Below are 18,966 nucleotides of genomic sequence, written 5' to 3'. Positions count from 1 at the left end.
GCCCACTCGCCTTGCCATTTGCTTTCCCTCCCGGCCACTTCGGTTATCTGAGCTTGAGTGTGAGATCTTAGTGACCCCCCACCAATGTACATTTACAGGATACCTGCACAGGCACGGTCCCATGTTCCTGGGGAACAGGGATATGTGAGGTAAACTAGGGCAAAGGCATCCCAGGGCCATCCCTGGGCAGGACCCAGCCACACTGTGGGGAAACATGACCTAAGTCCCAAACCCCAACTCCCGAGGCCCGCTCCCCTGGAGCAAGGGCAGAGAACACCTACCTGGGGAACCCAGCTGGTCCTCAACTTGTATTACCACCCTTTCAGCTGGAAGCCCACAGTCTCCAGGGACCAGCACGTTCCATCTTAAGTTTTGCCCGTTTATAGGCCCTGGTATTCGGCAGGAGCAAATGGAGGGAGCTTTGCCTTTTCTAGAGAAGGCCAAGCTCAGTGCTGCAGCTGGGCCGCCTACCCCTTCTGCTGTGCCCACGTGACTGCTACCCCAACCAACTTGGTAAAACCCGACAATATCATCTGCAAACAGTGCTGAGGACAGCTGGACTTCTGCATGGAACATTTTCTGAAGCTGGGAGGACTTTTCGAGGGCCTGTCTCCCTGGGAAGAAGCCTATGCACTAGCTGCTGCTCTGTGAACTGGTATCCTGGCCTGTCTAATTCAGAAAACCGCCCAGCAACCTGAGCCTCCACCCTCCCCCTGCCCCCGCCCACTGATCTACGCCAAGCCCAGGCCCTTTGCACGCCCAGGCCGAGCTGCCCCCAGCCCTGTCACTTTACAGCCCCTTCTCATAATAACCAGGCTTCCCTTGTGGCTCAGCTGGTAAAGAATATGCCTGCAGTGTGGGAGACCTGGGTTCAACCCCTGGGTTGGGAAGATCCCCTGGAGAAGGGAACGGCTACCCACACTAGTATTCTGGCCTGGAGAATTCCACAGACTGTATAGTCCATGGGGTTGCAAAGAGCTGGACACAACTTTCACTTCACTTCTCATACAACCACAAAGGATTGAGAAACACCCTGCAGACAGTTAAGCTCATGAAAATAAGAGACTTTCCACAAAGTTCCAAATCACCACCGATGCATTTATTTGCGGGAGAAAGGGTCAGATCTTATTAGGAACTTTAAACTGGATACGACTAGAGACGCTGATCTGCGTAACATCTGGGTGTTCACAATTGCACAGATAACCATTTCCTGCACGTGAGGCATCACCATTAAATCGACGAGCCTTTAACTTGACGGGGAGGGGACCACATTCTGAGCAGACACATGATTTCCCATTTAGAAGGTGCTGCCTTAATCAGACAAGTAGTGTTGAGAAAAAAGAAGACAGCCTCCTAGCCAAGGCCAGGACGTGACGGCAGCCTCCCGAAAGGGGATCACACCCTATTTACAAAGCAAGAGTGCGAAGCTCCCAGCTGAGCTGCGGGGATGAGAGCTGGGGTTGAATTGAGGGGTGTGAGTGGGGCAATGCCACCTGACCTCAGGAGCCTGTACCCATCCAGTGTGGGCCTCCGCAAGCCCCCTGCACGAGGCTGACTCGGGAGATCTGCAGAGTAAGTGGATTGGGGGCCCATTCCCCAGCCCCACCCCACCTTCCCCAGGTCCAACAATGCCCAGCCCACTGGACGCAGCCTCACCCCCACCCAGCCCCTGCTTCTGGACAGACACATGGGAAATATGGTAACTGGAGCCCAGCCGTGCTAGAGCACATCTAGGTGATGCTGGGGTGGTTGTCTGACAGGTGCCCCGAGATGATCAGGCCTCACCCGCGGTGGCCAGGCTGAGACAGCACGGTTGGTTTAGCTGTTTGTTTTAGGTGATTCAGGTTACTCCAGGGCAAAGCACGATCCTGATGACACGCGGCGGAAAAGCAGGCTGGAGCCTCGGAAGAGCTGGCCCTGGATTGGAAAGAGCAGTCAGGTCAGTTGAGAGGGGAGGCCAGGCTCCTGAACCCACACCGAGCTGGGCCAGCATGTGACCAACAAAGGGCCGGCAGCTGTGAGCCCCCGGGGTTGGAGGCAGCCGGTCTGGGTTTGCACTCCTCGGGGGGAATGTCAGAATCTGCTCTGCGCTGAAGCACGGTGTGTCCAGTGTTGACGGGGCTCCTGAGGAGGACACTCGCTGCTCTCTGGCATCAGAGCCAAGGGGCCTAGAGCTCCTCCCATACACAGGCTGCGATGCACGTGGAACCACCTGAGTCGCTGAAGGCCTGTGTCTGTCTCACGCCTCCCTGCTTTCTTTCCATCCATCATCCTTTTCTCAAGCCGGAGGCCCGTCAGTGTGCTGGTTCCCCCTGCCCAGGCCCCTGCCTCATCCTACTGAGGCCAACCAGGGCCAGGGAAGCCAAGGACCTGCCCTGGGCCAGCCACCTGGACCTTTGACCCAGAGCTCCAGCCAGCAGCAGTGTGCCTGGGCAACACAAAAACTTCAAGACTGGCACTCTCACCAAGCTCACCATGTGGCCCAGCGTCAAGCTCAGGCTCTCTTAGGCACCCGGGGCGTCCTGCGGGAAGGAGGGGCCGGCCTCCAACAGGCCAGGTGTCTTCAGCCCAGGTTACTCAAGGTTACAAGGAGTTCTTGGGCTTTACCACCTACCCCGTGGGCTTGCCCATTATTTGTTCTGAGTCTTTAAAAGGTGAAGAAAAGACCTAGTCTGACGTTTAATTCTTAAAGAAATTCAGATCTAAGCACCTCAAACCCCTTCTAAATAGAGTAAAGTTTACTTTTAAAAGCCTTGGATTCCATGACAAGCCCTTAACTTTCCATGTAGTGAAGAGTATACAAAAATCTTTTCTCTCTGATCAATGTTGTAGAGAAATGAGGAGAAAACTCCCTGGAGTGCGTGCTTACCTGCACACTCAGGTACTTCCAGCAGTGGATCCAGGATTTGAATACTGGGGAGTAAGGAGGGAGCCCAGCCTGCAGCCTGCCCGGGAAGAAGAGCGTGTCAGACCCAGAAGGTGGCGGAAAGAGCTAGAGCTGCCACCATCCACATACTCCTCCCAAAGGGGTATGACGAATCCCAGAGGAAGCCGGCGTGCCAGGCGGGCCGAGGCCACAGTGGGCAGCCAGCGGTGGGGGGTGGGGGCGGGCTCAGCCAGGTACCCCCAGCAGCCCTGGCAGGGTGCCTGGGGGAGGGGCACACACCTACCCGCAGTTGTTCACAGCCATGAGATCGCCGACCAGCAGGAAGGGGTAGGTCAGCATGCTCACTGCGATCTGCAGGAAGACCCGAGGGTCAGCGACCCCACCCACCGCTGCCCCAGCCTGAGTTCAGGGGGCAGGCACACCCCATGCCAGCAGCCTTCACTGAGGCCTGCCTCCAGCCACCACTGGAGCTGGCCTCCTAGGCCCCACCCAGGCCCCCAGCACCGTGGAAAGGGCCATGCGGGGCCCGACTTACCCCCATCACAAATTTGGTGTAGCTCCGGATGGCCAGCGCCTGGCTGAACTGGAGAGACACAAAGGGAGACGGGTTTGGCTCGGGAGCTTGGGAAGCAGACTTCTGATGTGCAGGCCCCCTCCTCACTGCCTGCTCTGCGGCTCCCTTCACCTTGCCGTCCACGCTGGCCTTGCACCCTACTAGCACTCAGCTCCTCACATGCCTGCCGCACATGCAGTGCCCACTTTCAGGGCCTGCTGGCAGCTCCTGCAATCTGTGAGTCAGCTGCGATCATCTGGGGGGCGGAACTGGGATATCCTGACTGAAAGGGCTTCTGTGACCCCACCAGGGGTGGTGAGCGGTGAAGAACAAGAAAGTGGACTTCTGGGCTGCAGCCTCTGTAAGTCCTGAGGACTGGACCTTTGTTTGATCAGTGCCCAGGGCTCAGCACACGTAAGTGCTTACTGAGTGGAAAACCATGTGCCCATCTAAACCACTCAGACAGAATCCTGGGTCCCACAGTGAAAGGTGAGGAGCACCTCTGGGTTTTCTGCCCCCTACCTCCCCAAACTCTCACTCCCTTCAGGCCCAACTCCTGAATTCAACTTTACCCATGAAACAGCCCCAAACCAGGAAGGGTGACGACCTATCCCTTAGCCTCCTGTGGGGCTGCCCCACCAGATGGACACCCTGCAAACCTGGGCAGAGGTCTGCTGGGCCCTCTGCTTGAGCGGCAGCCTCACTTTAGCCTGAAGCACTCGAAAAATACTTTCAGTGAAGTGCTGACTGCTGCTGTCTGAGGTTAAGTGCAGCAGCCCCTGGTCAAACACCTGCCCACCTGGACTGGAGGAAGCCGTCAGCTGGGGGACAACCCCCACCAACCACCCAGCTGTCCCAGCTCACCCACTCCCAATGCTCTGGAGGGCAGGGCCGTGGGTGTGCTAATCACCGTGACTGGAATTTGCTTGCGTTAAAATGCCAGTAAGACTCCACTTACCCACTTCAAATGGCCCATTTCCCTCTGCCCCAGCTGCGAGCCCCAAGGCACTCCTCACCATGGACTCTTTCCCAGACCACCCTCACCTCGGAACTGCCGTTCTGGGGCCCAGACACAGACACAAGACAATGAGCCCCCAATCCCCAACAAAGCAATTCTGGCAGACAAGTCCCCAGGCCCTCATCAACCCTCTAAGGGTAGGCGATCCTGGAATGTCTGGCTACCAGAAGCCCCAGCCCATCACAGCCCCCCAACTCATATCTTGGTTCAGGCAGAACTAGTCAACCTATCAAGTCCCCAGCTTTCTTAACCAGTGTTTTTTAGAAGGATCAAGGCTTCCCCATGCCAGACTCAACCAGCTGAGAGGTCTGTGCACACCTAGTTACGGAGACTCCTGCTAACAAGAGCAGGGTATGCCTGCACGGCACGTGTCCTAGCTGACTGAAGCACCCTCAGCTGGGCCCAGGGAGGGAGACCTAGTCCCAGCACTGCCGACTCACAGCCAAGGGCCTCAGGACAGCCCTTCAATCTCTGGGGCTCATCTGTCTGTAAAACAGTGTCACCCTGACTCTGCTTCTTTCACAACTGGGGTGCTGTCAGGATCAAACGTCACTGTTCACAAAAGGGCCCGAACAAGCCTACAACACTAAGTGAAAGCTATCTTCTGACTTACTAGGGACCCCCTAGTTGGGTCACTGTCTCAAACCAGCCTTGGATAAAGTCCGTATCCGTGTTACCGGTGAAGCTGCCAGGGATGGGCATCCCATGAACCCCTGTAGGTCTCATTAGCGATCTCATCTCCTCAGAGACAAAGTTCACTCAGGGACCATCGGACGTCTTCTGCTCAGACCCCTCCCCGCTAGGGACCCTCTCCAGCCCCCAGGGCCCAGTGCTCAGAATCCCAGAGTCCTCAAGTCTGCCCCAGACCCTGGGCATCAGCAGTACATGGAAAGATGGACAAGTCCTTGTTCCAACCAACCTGGGAACCTGGATTCTGGTCGTTCCCCAGCCCCCCTGGGGTGTCACTCACGCTGTCATCCACCAGGTAGGCATTGATGAAATGGGCCAGCAGGTTACAGCCCCACAAGAAAACCACATCGCCCAGGAGGTGAGGGATTAAGCCGCTAAAAAAACAAGGTGAGCAGAGATGAGCAGGAGAGGGAAGGGAGCAATTACTGGGGGCTCCACACCCAGGAAGCAGGCAAGGATGTTCCAAGCTCTAAATGTCAGTGTTATCTACCAGCACCGCCTCAGGAAGGAAGGCTGCAGGGGCCACGTGGGCCAGCGGCTGTCCGCACCAGGAAGGCAGTGTTCCTTTCTTCACAGGGTGTGGGGTGGCGGGGTGCGGGCTGTATGCCACATCTGAGAGCACAAGTTAAGCCTATGATCTCATAAGTGGTTTTCAAACTACGGAAGCTGGGCCTTAAGACATGAATGTTGCAAAATCTGGGATTTTCAAATGCAGATAAGGAGAGTACCTACACTTTGGCAATTTTCCTTTTGCCTATTTACCTAATCAACCCTCCTAAAACTTTGCTCAAGGAGTCTGTCTTCACCCCTGGAACATTCCACCAAAGACTCTCCATACAAGCTTCTGTAAAGAGGGCTGCCTTTTAAAGTGATGGCCTTTAGAATAAGCATCTCTACACAGTAACATGAAGTTTTCCTAAGATACAGTGCTGAGGGCAAAAAGCCAGATTGGTATCAGTGGGTCCTGTGTGATCCTCATGGTCTTTTTCCTTTTTAAAAAAAATGTGTTGCTTGTTTAGGTATGAATTCATGTGGAAAGAGTTTCAGGAGAATGGCTGTATCTTCGGGAGAGGACGCAGAATTAGGATTTTTTTGATTTTTAAAAATATTTTAAAATATCTGAAAAGTTTTAAAAAAATATATAACACACCTATTAATATGATATGAGGGATATTAATAAAATGAACCTTCATGAATGCAATTTCCAATCCTGTTGGTTCCATCTGTGTTCAGACTGACTTTTCACACATACACTCAGCGATTTCTGAGCACACAGATCATGTTCTACAAATATGCAAAAGAAAAAAAGAATCCAATGGGTAAGCAGCTGTTGTGTGGGAGTCCTATTCACACATCAGAATAGAATGTATATACAGTGAGAGTGAAAAATACCAGAGGCAATGATATGCAGTGTTTTAAGGTCTGAAGTACTAGTCACACAAGCAAATATTTATTCACATACACACACACACACACACGTATAGATATACATAGATATGAACATATGTTTGAATAAGTATGTGTATATAAATCAAAGTTTGTCAGCCTTGGCACTGTCGACCTTTAGGGCTGAGTAAATTCTTTGTCGTGGGAGCCGACCTCTGCATTTCGAGATGTTTAGCAACATCCCTCGTCTCTACCCACTAGATCCCAGTTGTGACAACCAAAAGATGTCTCCGGACATTACTTACATCCCCTGTGGCAAATTCACCTCCTACCGAGAACTACATACACACGCACACACGCCTATGTGCAGAACACCTGGCCGACATGACACCTCCACGTGAGTTAACACAGAGCCCCAGGTCTAGCACACTATGCTCGCGACAGCATGTATGTCAGTGTCTAGACCTAAAAAAAGAAAAACAAAAGTATCTGTAAGGCCTGGCTTTTGGGTTCTGTTCGTGGTTGACAGTCTTTTTATACAGTGTGAGTTTTCTTTAGAGGTGGAGCAAGGGGGGTGTAAGACACCAAGTAGGGTGGAGGGTCTGGGACCCTCAGGAGATGGTGTGCCCTGCCGACAGCTGCTCTGCAGAAACGCAGGCCTGGAACAGCCAGGTCTTATCTTTTGAAGAGAAGCCAGAAACAGGGACTATAATGCGAAGCATTCTGAATGTTGAATGTCAAGTCACTTCAGTTGTATCTGATTCTTTGCGACCCCATGGACTATATATAGCCCGCCAGGCTCCTCTGTCCATGGGATTTCCCAGGCAAAAATATTACAGTGGGTTGCCATTTCCTTCTCCAGGGGATCTTCCCAACCCAGGGATCGAACCTGTGTCTCTTACATCTCCTGCATGGGCAGACGGGTGACCAGTTCTTTACCACTAGCACCACCTGGGAAGCCCAAATGTTGAATATGAAGAACTACCTTGTCAAACAGCATTTATCAGCTGGAGTCAGCTTACGAGCTGCCCAGGGCTTGACCTTCAGCCCAAGCCACAGACTTCCAGCTGTTTTTCTGCAGTGAAATCAAAGACGATGGACGAGCTGAAGACCTCCTGAAGGCCAGCCTTGTGCCTGCCCCCCAGCCCTGGAGCGGACGGACGGAGGCAGTGGGGTTGGAGTGGGGGGATGGTCCCCGCACACCCGGTGTGCTGGACAGACAGTATTATTGCTGGGCGAGCCGTGGCGTGGAGGGGGCTGAGCAGCTCTGGTTCTGCCGGTCCACAGCGCACACGCTGTGGAGCTCTACGGGCCGAGCCAAGGCGCGGCGGTTAGTCTGAGGCTAGCAGCCGTGGCCTGAGGGTTGAGAACGCGCCTGTTAGTAGACCCTGCTCCATGACAGTTACAGGGAGTATAAAACTCACGTACACGAAGAATCCCAGCAGGCCCTCCTCTTTGAAAATCTTCCCAATGGAGCTCAACACGCCACTGTGGAGAACACGGGGAACACAAGGTCACCAGGTGCCTGCGAGAAGCCCGCACCCGGGTCGGGTGGGGAGCCCCCCACCCCTGCTCAGAGCCATCCGGCCCTGGCTGGGATGGGGAGGGGACATCCTCTGTCACCGGGCAGAAGCCAAGTGGAGATGGTCACGGCCCTTGTTTGGGGGTGAGGGGGGCATCGACACAGTTCACTGAGAAACCCACCCCACCGGGGGCAGAACCCCAGTTCTCTATGGCTATCTTGAGTGGATCTGGAATGTAGGAATGAACCTTCCAGCCTGGGCTGCTACAAGGCGACGGGCCCTTCTCCTGGCAGGCTTTTGTGCTCAGCTCTGGCTGAACAACCTTCTGGAACCTGCGTGCCTGACAGAGACAGAGGAGGCGAGTGGAGAGAGGCTCCTTCCCAGAGGGCAGGGAAGGAATAGAGGGCCCTGCAGCAAAAGGCCCTGCAGCTGACGGCCCAGATCGCCCAGTCTGGGAAAAGACAGACACCTGGCCTATCCCAGCAGGGAGCTGGGAACATGTGCCCCGCCCGCTGCAGCCTCTTAGCCATCAGAGGGCAGGCTGGGACGTCTTAGGTGTGAAACGCAAAGGAGGCTCACCTGCAACCTCCGGGGCCCAGACAATGCAGGGAGGCTCTGCAAAGCTGAGGGGCCTGGGGTAGCCTAGGTGAAAGGCGGGGGGAGCCAGAGCCCTGCCAGGCCCCACTTGTGCTCAGCCCACTGGGTTCTGAGCCCACTGGGTTCTGAGCCCACTGGGGGAAATGGGCCAATTTCCCACCGGTGAACTCAAAAGGAGGCACCATGGCAGCCAAGCTTCCTGGGGCAGTGGCCCCAGGGACAGCTGCAGGCAACCACCGAACCCAGGAAATAAGAAGCTGAGAGGGAGGGTGACAAGCGCATGACTCCTGCCCTATGTCTCCAGGACCCCCTCCTGTCCTGCACCCAGAGAGGAGGGAAGGCACAAGTGCCCCAGGGAAGGGCGGGATCAACACACGGATGACCCCAGAGCACCCAGTGCCGGGCAAGGCAGGTAAACAATGGGAGGGACAAGCCCTGAGCCCACGGGCTGGATGGCGGCTTAGCAGAGCTGGGAACCAACTATAAGCCCGCTCCTGCAACAGCTGGAGGCAGGGTCAGGACATGACCCAGGGGTCAGGAGGGAACCCTGGTGGGACCCCTAATCAAGTGGACTCCAATCCACCCCCGCCTCTGCAGGGCATCCAAGCTCATCCAGGGATGCCCTAGATGAGTGAGGGAGAAGACGCCCTGGACTCAAGACTACGGAAGTCACTAGCCCACTCCTCTGAAGCTGTTAGAAACGGCAGAAAACGGGGCGGGAGCTGATCCCAGTCTGGCCTGTCCTGGCAGACTCTGAGTAGTGACAGGGCCCTCCTGCTCATCCTGAGTAGCATTACCCACCTGTACTTGGCCTCCCGTCCCACAAACTGGACCATGCAGCGCATTGAGATGACTGAGGAGAAAGGAAACACACACAGGTGACACGACGGCAAAAGGCCACAACTCCCCGGCTGCAGTGCCCGGCATGGTGGCCACCGCGCCGCGGGGCCTGTGTCCGAGCCCAGGAGGGGAGGCGGCCTCTGGGATTCCTGCGATCACGAGACACCCTGTGAGCACGTCCCATTTCTGCTGCCTGGGAAGAGCCCCGACTCCGCTGGACTGGACGCCCGGCCGATCCCAGTCACTCCACTGCCCCCCGTCTACCATCCGCGAGGGCTTGTCCCCCGGCTGGGATGCAGTCTCCAGCGGGGCGGCTCACCGTGCAGGGGGTGGGCCAGCATGCGCGACACGCACTGCATCATCATCTCGTAGGAGGTCTGCAAGAGAGCAGAGGCGGGGACTCAGCCTGGCCCGTCTCCGGAACTGACGCTCCCGGGGAGCCATGAGTACTTAATGGGGAGAAACCAGGATCCCGAGGCTCCCACGTGGGTCAGTCTACCTCAGACGGGCCCCGGTTCACCCGCACAATCCTGCCCTCCGCCCCCCACTGAGCACGCAGGAGGCCCCAACTGTGACTCTTCACCGACTGGCCTGACTTGGCAGTGAGAAATGATGATCAGGCTCTTCTCCGGAGCTGGGTACCCACCTCCTTCACCACCTTCCTCAGAGAAGTCTTCATGTCATCCTTGTTGGAAACCTGCTCGATCTCATCTGGAGGGAAAACCTGAGATGCAAAGAGCAGAGGCGGCTCAGAAGCAGAGTGCGAGCATGCCTCTGAGATGGAACTGGGAGGGGACGCAGAGGGCAGGACGCGGCTCCGGCTGCTTTTCCTGGCCATGTCTGTTAGCGGGGCCCAGCGTGGGAAACCCCCCCAGGGCTGGAGCTGGTGGGGAAAGCTCCCGTCGAGTGTCACAGGGTGCATCGTGGAGCAGGAGTGTTTCCAATTGAGGGGACTCAGCACCGGACCACCTGGCCTTGGAGTCTGGCTATGGTGCTGTGGGGGGGCAGGGTGCCCCGACCAACCCAGGCACTGAGAAGCAGGACGGGTGCCCACAGTGGCCTGCAGGGGGGTCGGGAGCTCGGGAAGCGCCAGGCAGCCAGTCCTGGCTTCACCCCGGGCTCACCTTCTTCATGCTGCCCCGGGTCACAGTGGAGAGGGCGTTGGACATCAGCCGGGGGCTCAGGCCTCGGAACAGCCCTATCTTCCCGTCCACCTGCACGATGTACTTGGCTGCGGGAGAGCAGATGGGGCAGCGTCATGCCTGGCCCCGGCGCACCCACTCCTGGGTCACACTTCACTCCCAGAACAGGCGCGGCCTTGTCCCTCAGTACCTGCCGGATTCCGTCATGGGAGGGAGCACTGGCCACGCCCCTGGGAACACTTGGGCCCCACTCCCAATCGTCTTCTCTAGCCCATTTCCTTTTGCAAAACCTTCAAAACGTATATATATTTTTTTGGACAAACAGGTTCATAGGTTTTTTTTTTTAGCTTTGAAAAATCTTGGCAAATTGAGCAACAGGTTTTCAACTCGGCAGCTTCAGTGCTACAACCTAGGAACCAACTGTTGCTGATGAAAAATGTTTTCCTCTGGAAAAAAGAAAAAAAAAAGGAAAAAGACTGCCCCCAGGGAACAATGAAGTTTGCAGACTAAGGGAGGGAAAAGGAAAAGGAAGGGGTCCCGGGAGAAAGGCTCGAGAGGGAGAGGGACATGCCCACTTTGTCACGTGCTGCACCCAGGACCCCACCAGGCACCTCCTGGCATTTATTAATCATGGGGGATGGCAGGGCAGGGGAGTAAAACCAGTGGAGAAGAAACTAAAATAGAGGCACTAATGAACTACTCTACAGAAAAAAACAAGTGGTCAGGGAAGCTGGACCCTATCTAAGCCATTGCTTTCCGTAAGGGCCTCTAAATGGATACTTTCTTAACCTTTTGTTGCTTTATTTCGTTAAATATCAACTTTCAGACAATGTTCAACAAGGAGACAAGACAAATTTTTATAAACCTGAGTGCCTGGAAGCTAGCAGAATGGTCCCTCACACAGAGCCCCTCAAAGCCCTGACCTCGGCTCTCCAGCTCCGCACAGTGGCGGGAACCAGAAAGGTGCCTGTCTTCCCCTCCCCGCGTCTGCCATTCCGTGTGGCAGCTCCACCGGCTTTCCCGGCCCCAGGGCACCTGGTACCGGCTGGTTTGGCTTCCAGAGCCAGGGGTGGGGCTGGAAAGAGAGGAAGAGGAGAGAGGAGGCTGGGCCACTGGGAGGACGCTCTGGCGGAGGGAGCAGGCAGAAGGAAGGTTTGTTTTGGGGGAAGGGAGCTCCAAGCAGCCGGAAGGAGAGCTGGTGGGATAAAGCCTGAGCGTGAGTTCCAGAAAGAGAGGACACTTAGCCTCTTTCTATTTCCACCCAGTTTCCGAGCCAGAAGAAGAGGGAGCATGCCTACCTCCCCCCATCTCAGAGCAGAATTATGAACCAGGGCAGAGAAGGGCAGGCAGAAGTGCCTGGAGAGGCCTCTGCGCCACCAATGGGCCCCCTGGCTGGCTGGGGGCTCCATCATTCCATGGTTTCCCTGTAGTCCCCAAAAAAACTCGCCAAGAGGTCCTTCCCGGAAGAAGACTGAAGAATGCCACATTTTTCACCTTGATGGGGAGGAAGAGATCTTGTCCGAACAGTGTCTAGACAGCCAGACAGCTGGGCCCCCTCCCCAACTCGAGAGCAGGTATGGTGTCCAGAAATGCCCATCGGGCGCCTGCTTCCACCATCTGCACTGAGACCACATTTATATAAACAGGGCAGGAGGCACCTCAGGACTTGGCTCATCTTCACAAGAGGCTATAAGATAACTGTCAAGACCCTCCACCCTGTGTCCTTTCAAGAATGACTGTGGGACATCAACAGAGATGGTCTGGGTCCCCATCTCTCTAGGCCTAGAGCCCGGCACGGCCGTGTACAGAGAGACGGCGACGCGGGGCTGGCAGCCTGCCACCCGGCCTCCCACAGGGCAAGTGTCCACTGTGTACACTGGCTTCATTGTGCGACAGTTGGGGGGGCGGTGGGGGGTTCCCTAAACCTGTGACATCTTCCTCCCCGACACTGACAATTTTTAAATGAAACAAATATGAACAGACTTCTCCCCCCAAAACGACATCTTCCACCTGGCCCACACTGTACTCAACAATAAGGTGGCCAAACTGGAAGAGAAATGGGACATGAGGTTCTGCCAAGAGTGCGTGACGTGGAAAAAAGGTGGGGGGGGGGTGGTCGGCAGCGAGGGCCTAAGTTATTTAGCAGGAGGAAAGCTTTTCAGAGGACTGTTCTGGACTGACTACACAGATAAGATGAGCAGGGATGGATGGAGCAGGTGGGGATCAGCCCGGCTATGAGAGCAAAGGCACGTTTAAAAAGTTCGGGAGGCGGGCAGGGATGGCAGATGTGAAATGGTCCTGGCCGGCTGTGGGCCTGGAGACGAACAGTGTGGGCAGCTGGTAAGCTTTGCTGGCATCGGGCAAGCCCCACCCACCGTGATGGGCTTCTCGATGGAGAGACCCTCAGGCAGGCAGAGCTGCTGTGCTTGTATGAAGGGCCTGGGTGGGCAGCAGCTGACGAGGAGGGCAGGGCCAGAGCTCGAGCAGGTCATCAGGGCCAGAGGTGAAGCCGAGACCCACCTGAGTGTTCCACCCCAGGGGATGGGGGTGCTTGAGTGAGAGGGCACTCCTGCCTGGGGAACAGGGCGGGAAAGGAACCCAGGAGGTGCCAACAGGCCTTCTGCTGGAGGAGCAGGAAGGCCAAAGAACTGGTAACAGGACAGCCAGACTGCTCAGGAGGGAAATAAAGGAAAACCACTGCCACCCTCGCTCCCAGGCACCGCCTGGGGTGGCAGAGATGACAGGAACCTCTGTCCCGGACAGCCCTCGGGCACCTGCCTACTCTCCCACTGACCGCGGGCAGCCCAGGCAGAGGAACTGTCCCACAGCCGTGCTGATCATCGGCTCCCACCCCTACACCCCGCTGTCCCTGACCCGACTCCCACGCCAGTTCTGACACTGGGTACCCCACGCGGCCCCATGTTCCCCACTGGCTACCCACGTGGGCCCCCATGTTCCCCACTGGATACCCCATGCAGCACCCCCATGTTCCCCGGGCCTAGCTGGGCCTGCTCCCTGCTTGACACTTCTTTCACATCTCTCTGGGCGCGGTCTTTCCTGCCTGGGGAGCACACTCACCGTAGGTGAAGAAGCTCGGCAGGTAGAGGACCTTCCTCCCCAGCACGTTGGTCCCAATGGTGGGGGGCATCGGCTCATGGCCCACCTTCAGAATCGACAAACACAGAGGCAGAGTCAGATTGTCCTGCTGATTCGGTCTCCCTTCTCCTCTTTCCCAGGCCTCAAACTCTCCTCCCAGAGTCCAGCGCTATTCCTGATGACGCTTTCCCCGTCAAAACATACCCGGAATTTCATTGCTGTCTGTTATCAGCATCATGAAATCGCTTGAGGCACAGAAGCGTCCAGTTCCAGATATCACACTCACCACAATCCAAGCCGCCCATCCCCCAACGTTATGACCTCCCAACTCCGGGTATTTCCAGTGCAGGGACTCTCCCCCTCACCCCACGTTCAGGTACTTCAAACCCCATGCTTATCTCAGGAAAAAATCTCAGTTAATTCTCATCTCTAGGGTAAAAACGTCACTCCAGTCTCAGTTCCAAGGCGGCAACACCAAAACCCATCACACCCAGATCTCAGCCCCAAACTTCAGAAGGCTCCTGCACCCCCTGCAGACATCACAGATACGTCCCCTCGCACTCCCCAGCAGAGCACACTGTCACCTCAAACAATTTCTCACCGGTGATCTAACCTTGATCACCCCACATCCCTGGGACAGAATGACCCCCTCATTTCTGTAGAGTTATAATCCTTGCTGTATAGATGATGATTATAATTAAGGTGTCTGCTAAAGTCATGGGTGAGTGAAGGACCAAGCCACCCCAACCTCTGTAAGGAGGAGAGGGGTTCTCCTGAGGGGTGAGGCCATTTGTTATACTGCTGATTAATGGGAGGATTCTCCACTGCCTGGCTAGAGGCAAGGTGTCCAGGAGACCAGCATCTCAGTGGGGTGTGAGAGGGCCCCTCCCTGGCAGGGGACTTCAGAGCTGCCCAGATGAATCAGAGGAGCTCCATTAGGATGTGAAAGAGAGCAAAAACAGCCATATCAGTGGAACTATGCATGCTTCCAGCTTCTGGGCTTAATGTTTTTGCTTCTTCACCTCAGTCAAGTGTTTCTGGAAGTGTTTGAGGTTGTCCCCTGCAGATGGGATTCTGAGCCGCATGACAGATTACTGATTATGACTTAAGAAACTCCCTCCAGGACGGAGAACTTCTTACAAGAAAAAAATCAAGCCCAGGGGAGCTGAAGGGAAGGGCTGGGCCAGGCGACCTAAGCAGTGAACCCTCCCCCTTCCAGACCTTTCCCCTTTGGGGCTAAAAGCTTGAAGGTTCTGAGGTTAGGTTTGTTCTGATTTTGTTTTCTTATATAGGCTGTATTTCTTTATACCCTCAACTCCAAGTCTGAGCCACTGTCCTTTTGCTGCCTCATCCACTCCAGTCACCACAACTGGGGAACCCCATTGATGTGATTTCACCCTTAAACCTGCTCAGTCCCTTCATCCATATTCCCATAGCTCCCAAATCTGTGGAGTCTATTTTCTTAACTTCTACCTGTGTTATCGAAGGCCTGCTGATCCTATCTCACCCCTATTCCCTTCCCTCTCAAAGTTTTTGGGTTTTCGCTGCGGCCAGCGGGGTTCCTCCAGTTGCAGGGAGAGGGGGTTAGTAGCAGCGCTCAGGCTTCTCACTGCAGTGGCGTCTCCTGCTGCATGGGCTCCAGGGTGCTTGGGCTTCGGTGCCTGAGGCGCACAGGGTTAGCTGCCCCAAGGCATGTGGGACCTTCCCGACCCGGGATTGAACCAAGATCTCCCACATTGCAGGCAGATTCTCTACCGTTACTCATTTTTCTGGGACAACCCCCAAATCTGCCACTCCAATCCCAAACTGGAATCTACCTTTTTGCAAAATGTTATCTCTAATTCCCAAACTACATCCATTTAAGATTTCACCCTCAAATATGTTACACTCAGCACCAGCTGCGTTCAAACAGGACAGACCACCTCAGTCACCCCAGCTGGGCTCACTCACCCTTACCACCCACTGTCCAGACTGTCTCACCCTCTCGACTCCCTCATTCCCCAACTCCCTGTTCTCCCTCATTCCCCATTCGCTCTCATTCCTCAACTGCTTTTCCTAGTGACCTTTATTTCAATTTTCTTCTCCTGCAAGAGAGAAGGGAGAACCTTCTCCTACCAAGGTCCCAATGATGGAGCCACTTCCAGTTTCCTTCTCATGGAGAGCTCTGCCCAATTCCTCGTACTCCAGCAGCCCCCACTCCACAGACACTCCTACTGGCCACCCTGAAGTTGCAGTTCTTGCCCAATCTCATTCCATCATCCTTGCTTCTCATCTCAGGTACCACCGGTTCCAAAGCCTCAGTTTCTCTCTGAAACCTGTGATCTCTACTGGTGAAAATACAACCTGAATTTTTATAAGAAAAGCAGCCCTTACTCCCAAATCACAACCAGACACCAGTCTCAACCTTTACCCTGTCAGTTACTTCCAAGACTGAAATGTCCTCATTCTTTGTCATATTCCTTGTCGCACTCCAAAATCCACTGGCCCGCGTTCCTCAGACCCCAGATTTCAATTACTCCTGTTCTCAAGTCCCTCTCTTTCCAACTGTATCTCCCACTCTTAGTCCATTATTAGGACAGTAAATCTGATACCCATTTGCCTCAACTCAACTCAAACCTCAAGATTTGGTTAGGTTTCCATCTCAATTTTTAACCCCTCCTGCTTCTTAGCTAAAAATTCTAGGCTGAATCTTCAGATAACAGTCCAGGCCTGAACCACCCCATCTAGGCTGCGCTCCTTTCGGTCACGCCCACCTAATTTTGCCAAAGGCACTCCCTCGCCCCCCTGCACCCCGCCCCCTTCCAGCTCCATCTCTCCCTTTCTCAAGCAGCCCAGTTCATCTGTAAAGGCACTGCCGGTCCGATCAAAAGCGCCCAGTGCCCCTGCATGCCTCGACTGCAGAGACAGACTACCTTGGCCTCAGTCGAAGCCAGTCCCTATATACCCTCCCACCTTGTGTTCCCAACTGGCCCCGCTGGCCAATTCCAATACGCCCAGACCACTCCAGCCCCCAACCGTGACTTCCATGTTCTGCAAATGCGTCATCCCTCCCCCCACCAAAAGCCTCCGCCTCGCTCCCCTTTCCAGACGGATCGCCACTACTCCTCCCCCCACCGCGTCTCCCTATCTGCTCCCCTCCTCCAAAGCACGTCATCCTGTCCCCTCCTCCCATCAAATCTGTCGTCGCCATCAAATCCAGAGCCCCCATCTCCTGTAAACCGATAGCTTTCCTGTGCTAGCTCCTTCGCCTTCGCCAAATTCCATCAACACTGAATCTGTGCCTCTGTCCCCTTCTCTCCAGAAGCCGATGCCCCCTTTTCTTCCATGACCCCAGTCCTTTGTTCCGCGCCCCCCTCATCCTCCTAAATAGCTTTAAATCCTTTTCTATCAAATCCAGAGCTTTGGGTCTCCTTCACCCTAAACAAGTGTTCATCTTCTGAATACTGTGCCTTGGCCCCCAATCCTCCTCTCCACCCTATCGCCAAAAACTTCCCACCCCTCCCCCAATTCTGTTGCTTCTTTCACCCCAAAATGCCGCCCCTCCCCTCCAAGTCCATTGCCTCCGTTCTTTCATTTCCTAAACTTATCTCTTCGTTCCAATACTCCCTCCCCTGTACCCCAAAATTCCTCATTCCTTCCATATTCTCCCAAATTGTCGCTGACCCTTTTGCACTCGTCTCCTGCATCCCCAAACTATGCCCGCTGCATCCCTAAAACCCTAACCGCTTTAGTCTTCTCCCGCTTCTGCGCACCACCCCGCCCCCCTCCTCAAATCCTTCGCCTTCGACACCCCCCCACCCCCATCCCCCTCCAGACCCTGGCCGGTCACCTTCATATCAGCCCCCTATCTCCCCGTGGCACCCCTGGCCCCCACACCTGGATGAGCAGCTTCACGTAGAGCAGCGGGTGGCTGAGCGCCGTCACTCCTGCCCCAAGCGCCACGAAAAGAGCCTCGGTGGTCGGGGCGTTGTCCCCAGAGCCCAAGCCCCCGGACGCACCGTCCATCCTGCGGGCCGAGGGCTGCGCCGCCGGCCGAGGGTGGCGCGGATGCGCGCGGTGTGCGGGCGGCGGGTCGCGAGCCCGGGCCTCGACCCCCGCCGCCGCCCCGCCGCGAGCTCCAGCTCCAGCTCCGGCTCCCGCCATCCCCGCGGCACCGCCGGGAGCCCAGGACGCCACTTCCGGGTCCGAAGCCCCCATTGCGCGGGGCGGCGAGGTCACTCCCCCGTCACGTGACGGGGTGGGTGCCACGCCCCCTCTGCGTCATGCGTCAGGGGGCGGGCCCGGGCCGCACCACTCATGGGGGCGGGGCACGCGGGAGTCTGGCGCGGGGGCTGTTGGCGCTGGATGTGGGACACCCCCCAACAACACACACACACACCCGGCGGGGTTGAGCCCTAGCTCAGCGCCGAGCCGTGGGCTGGGGGTCAGTGGTCGCGGACGGCCGGGGCCGTGGCCTCGGAGACTGTGAAGGCCGCCGCAGGCCTGGGCGCGCCCCCAGAGCGGCGGGGGCGGGGCTTGGCGGTTCTGGAAGCCAGGCTCCCCCAATATGGTCTGAGGCGCTTCCAAGCTCCCGCCATCCCTGGCTTCAGGAGTCTTCTCCGCGGTTCTGGGCCCGCCCCTTTGCGGCCCGCATCCCGGGCCCCGCGGCCTTCGAGGACTCCTGTGGCAGGCAGAGTCCCTTCGCTCTCCTCAGACTTGTCACACCCCGCTGCCCTCCTCGCTCGTCCAGACCCAGTTGCCCCCTCGGCGGTTGTGATCTTTCTCCTTGGCAGCTGAGCCTTCGTCAACCTGTCTTCGAGTTCGCGGTTATACTGTGTATTCTGCGCTAGAGTACGTGGAATTTCCTTTGTTGGGTAGGAAGGTTTTAATTAGTCCTTAAGTGTGAGCACCTGCAAGCATTCTCCTAGGAGCCGATAGTCTCACCTTTAGTTGATAAAAACAAGTAATAGGTGACTCTTAAATCGTACTTATTTGTGCCACTTTTTAAAGTGCTTTGAACAAGTTGACTCCAGTCTGAGCCTCTTGACAGTCCTGTGAGGAAGGTATTTATTCCAAGTGCCCTGTTCATGTTTGTAAGTGCTCTCTGCAGCAACACGTAGAACCTGCTAGTTGTGGGGGTGCTCAAAAAAAGCTTCTGTTTAAAAGGAAAGAAATCCAGGATCCTAGAGTCGGCAGGGACACAGCAATGGGTGACCTGATCCCTTTGTACTTATCCTGTCTTCGTTGTGAGAAAG

At 55.8% G+C, this 18,966-nt stretch overlaps 1 protein-coding gene across 2 annotated transcripts; it reads right to left on the bottom strand.

Annotated features, from left to right (window-relative positions):
* Positions 1-1,077: 1,077 nt before the first annotated feature.
* MTCH1 (mitochondrial carrier 1) lies at positions 1,078-17,939 on the bottom strand. 2 transcript variants are annotated; one of them, XM_052647674.1, is made up of 12 exons: positions 17,609-17,939; positions 13,715-13,799; positions 10,619-10,725; positions 10,141-10,218; positions 9,814-9,871; positions 9,456-9,507; positions 7,963-8,022; positions 5,378-5,522; positions 3,423-3,470; positions 3,171-3,238; positions 2,870-2,945; positions 1,078-1,917 (listed from the first exon to the last, which is right to left on the bottom strand). In XM_052647674.1, exons 1-12 carry the CDS (start codon positions 17,927-17,929, stop codon positions 1,846-1,848), a joined length of 1,170 nt encoding a protein of 389 aa, XP_052503634.1. In that variant the 5' UTR covers positions 17,930-17,939; the 3' UTR covers positions 1,078-1,845. The 2 variants fall into 2 exon arrangements, with proteins under 2 accessions (XP_052503634.1, XP_052503635.1); XM_052647675.1 differs by having other exon boundaries at positions 5,429-5,522.
* Between the last annotated feature and the right edge of the window lie 1,027 nt (positions 17,940-18,966).

Source organism: Budorcas taxicolor, chromosome 11 (genome assembly GCF_023091745.1).
Source record: "Budorcas taxicolor isolate Tak-1 chromosome 11, Takin1.1, whole genome shotgun sequence".
Classification (NCBI taxonomy): Eukaryota; Metazoa; Chordata; class Mammalia; order Artiodactyla; family Bovidae; genus Budorcas; species Budorcas taxicolor.
The sequence above is the reverse complement of the archived record's forward strand: the minus strand, read 5'-3'. Positions and strand labels throughout refer to the sequence as shown.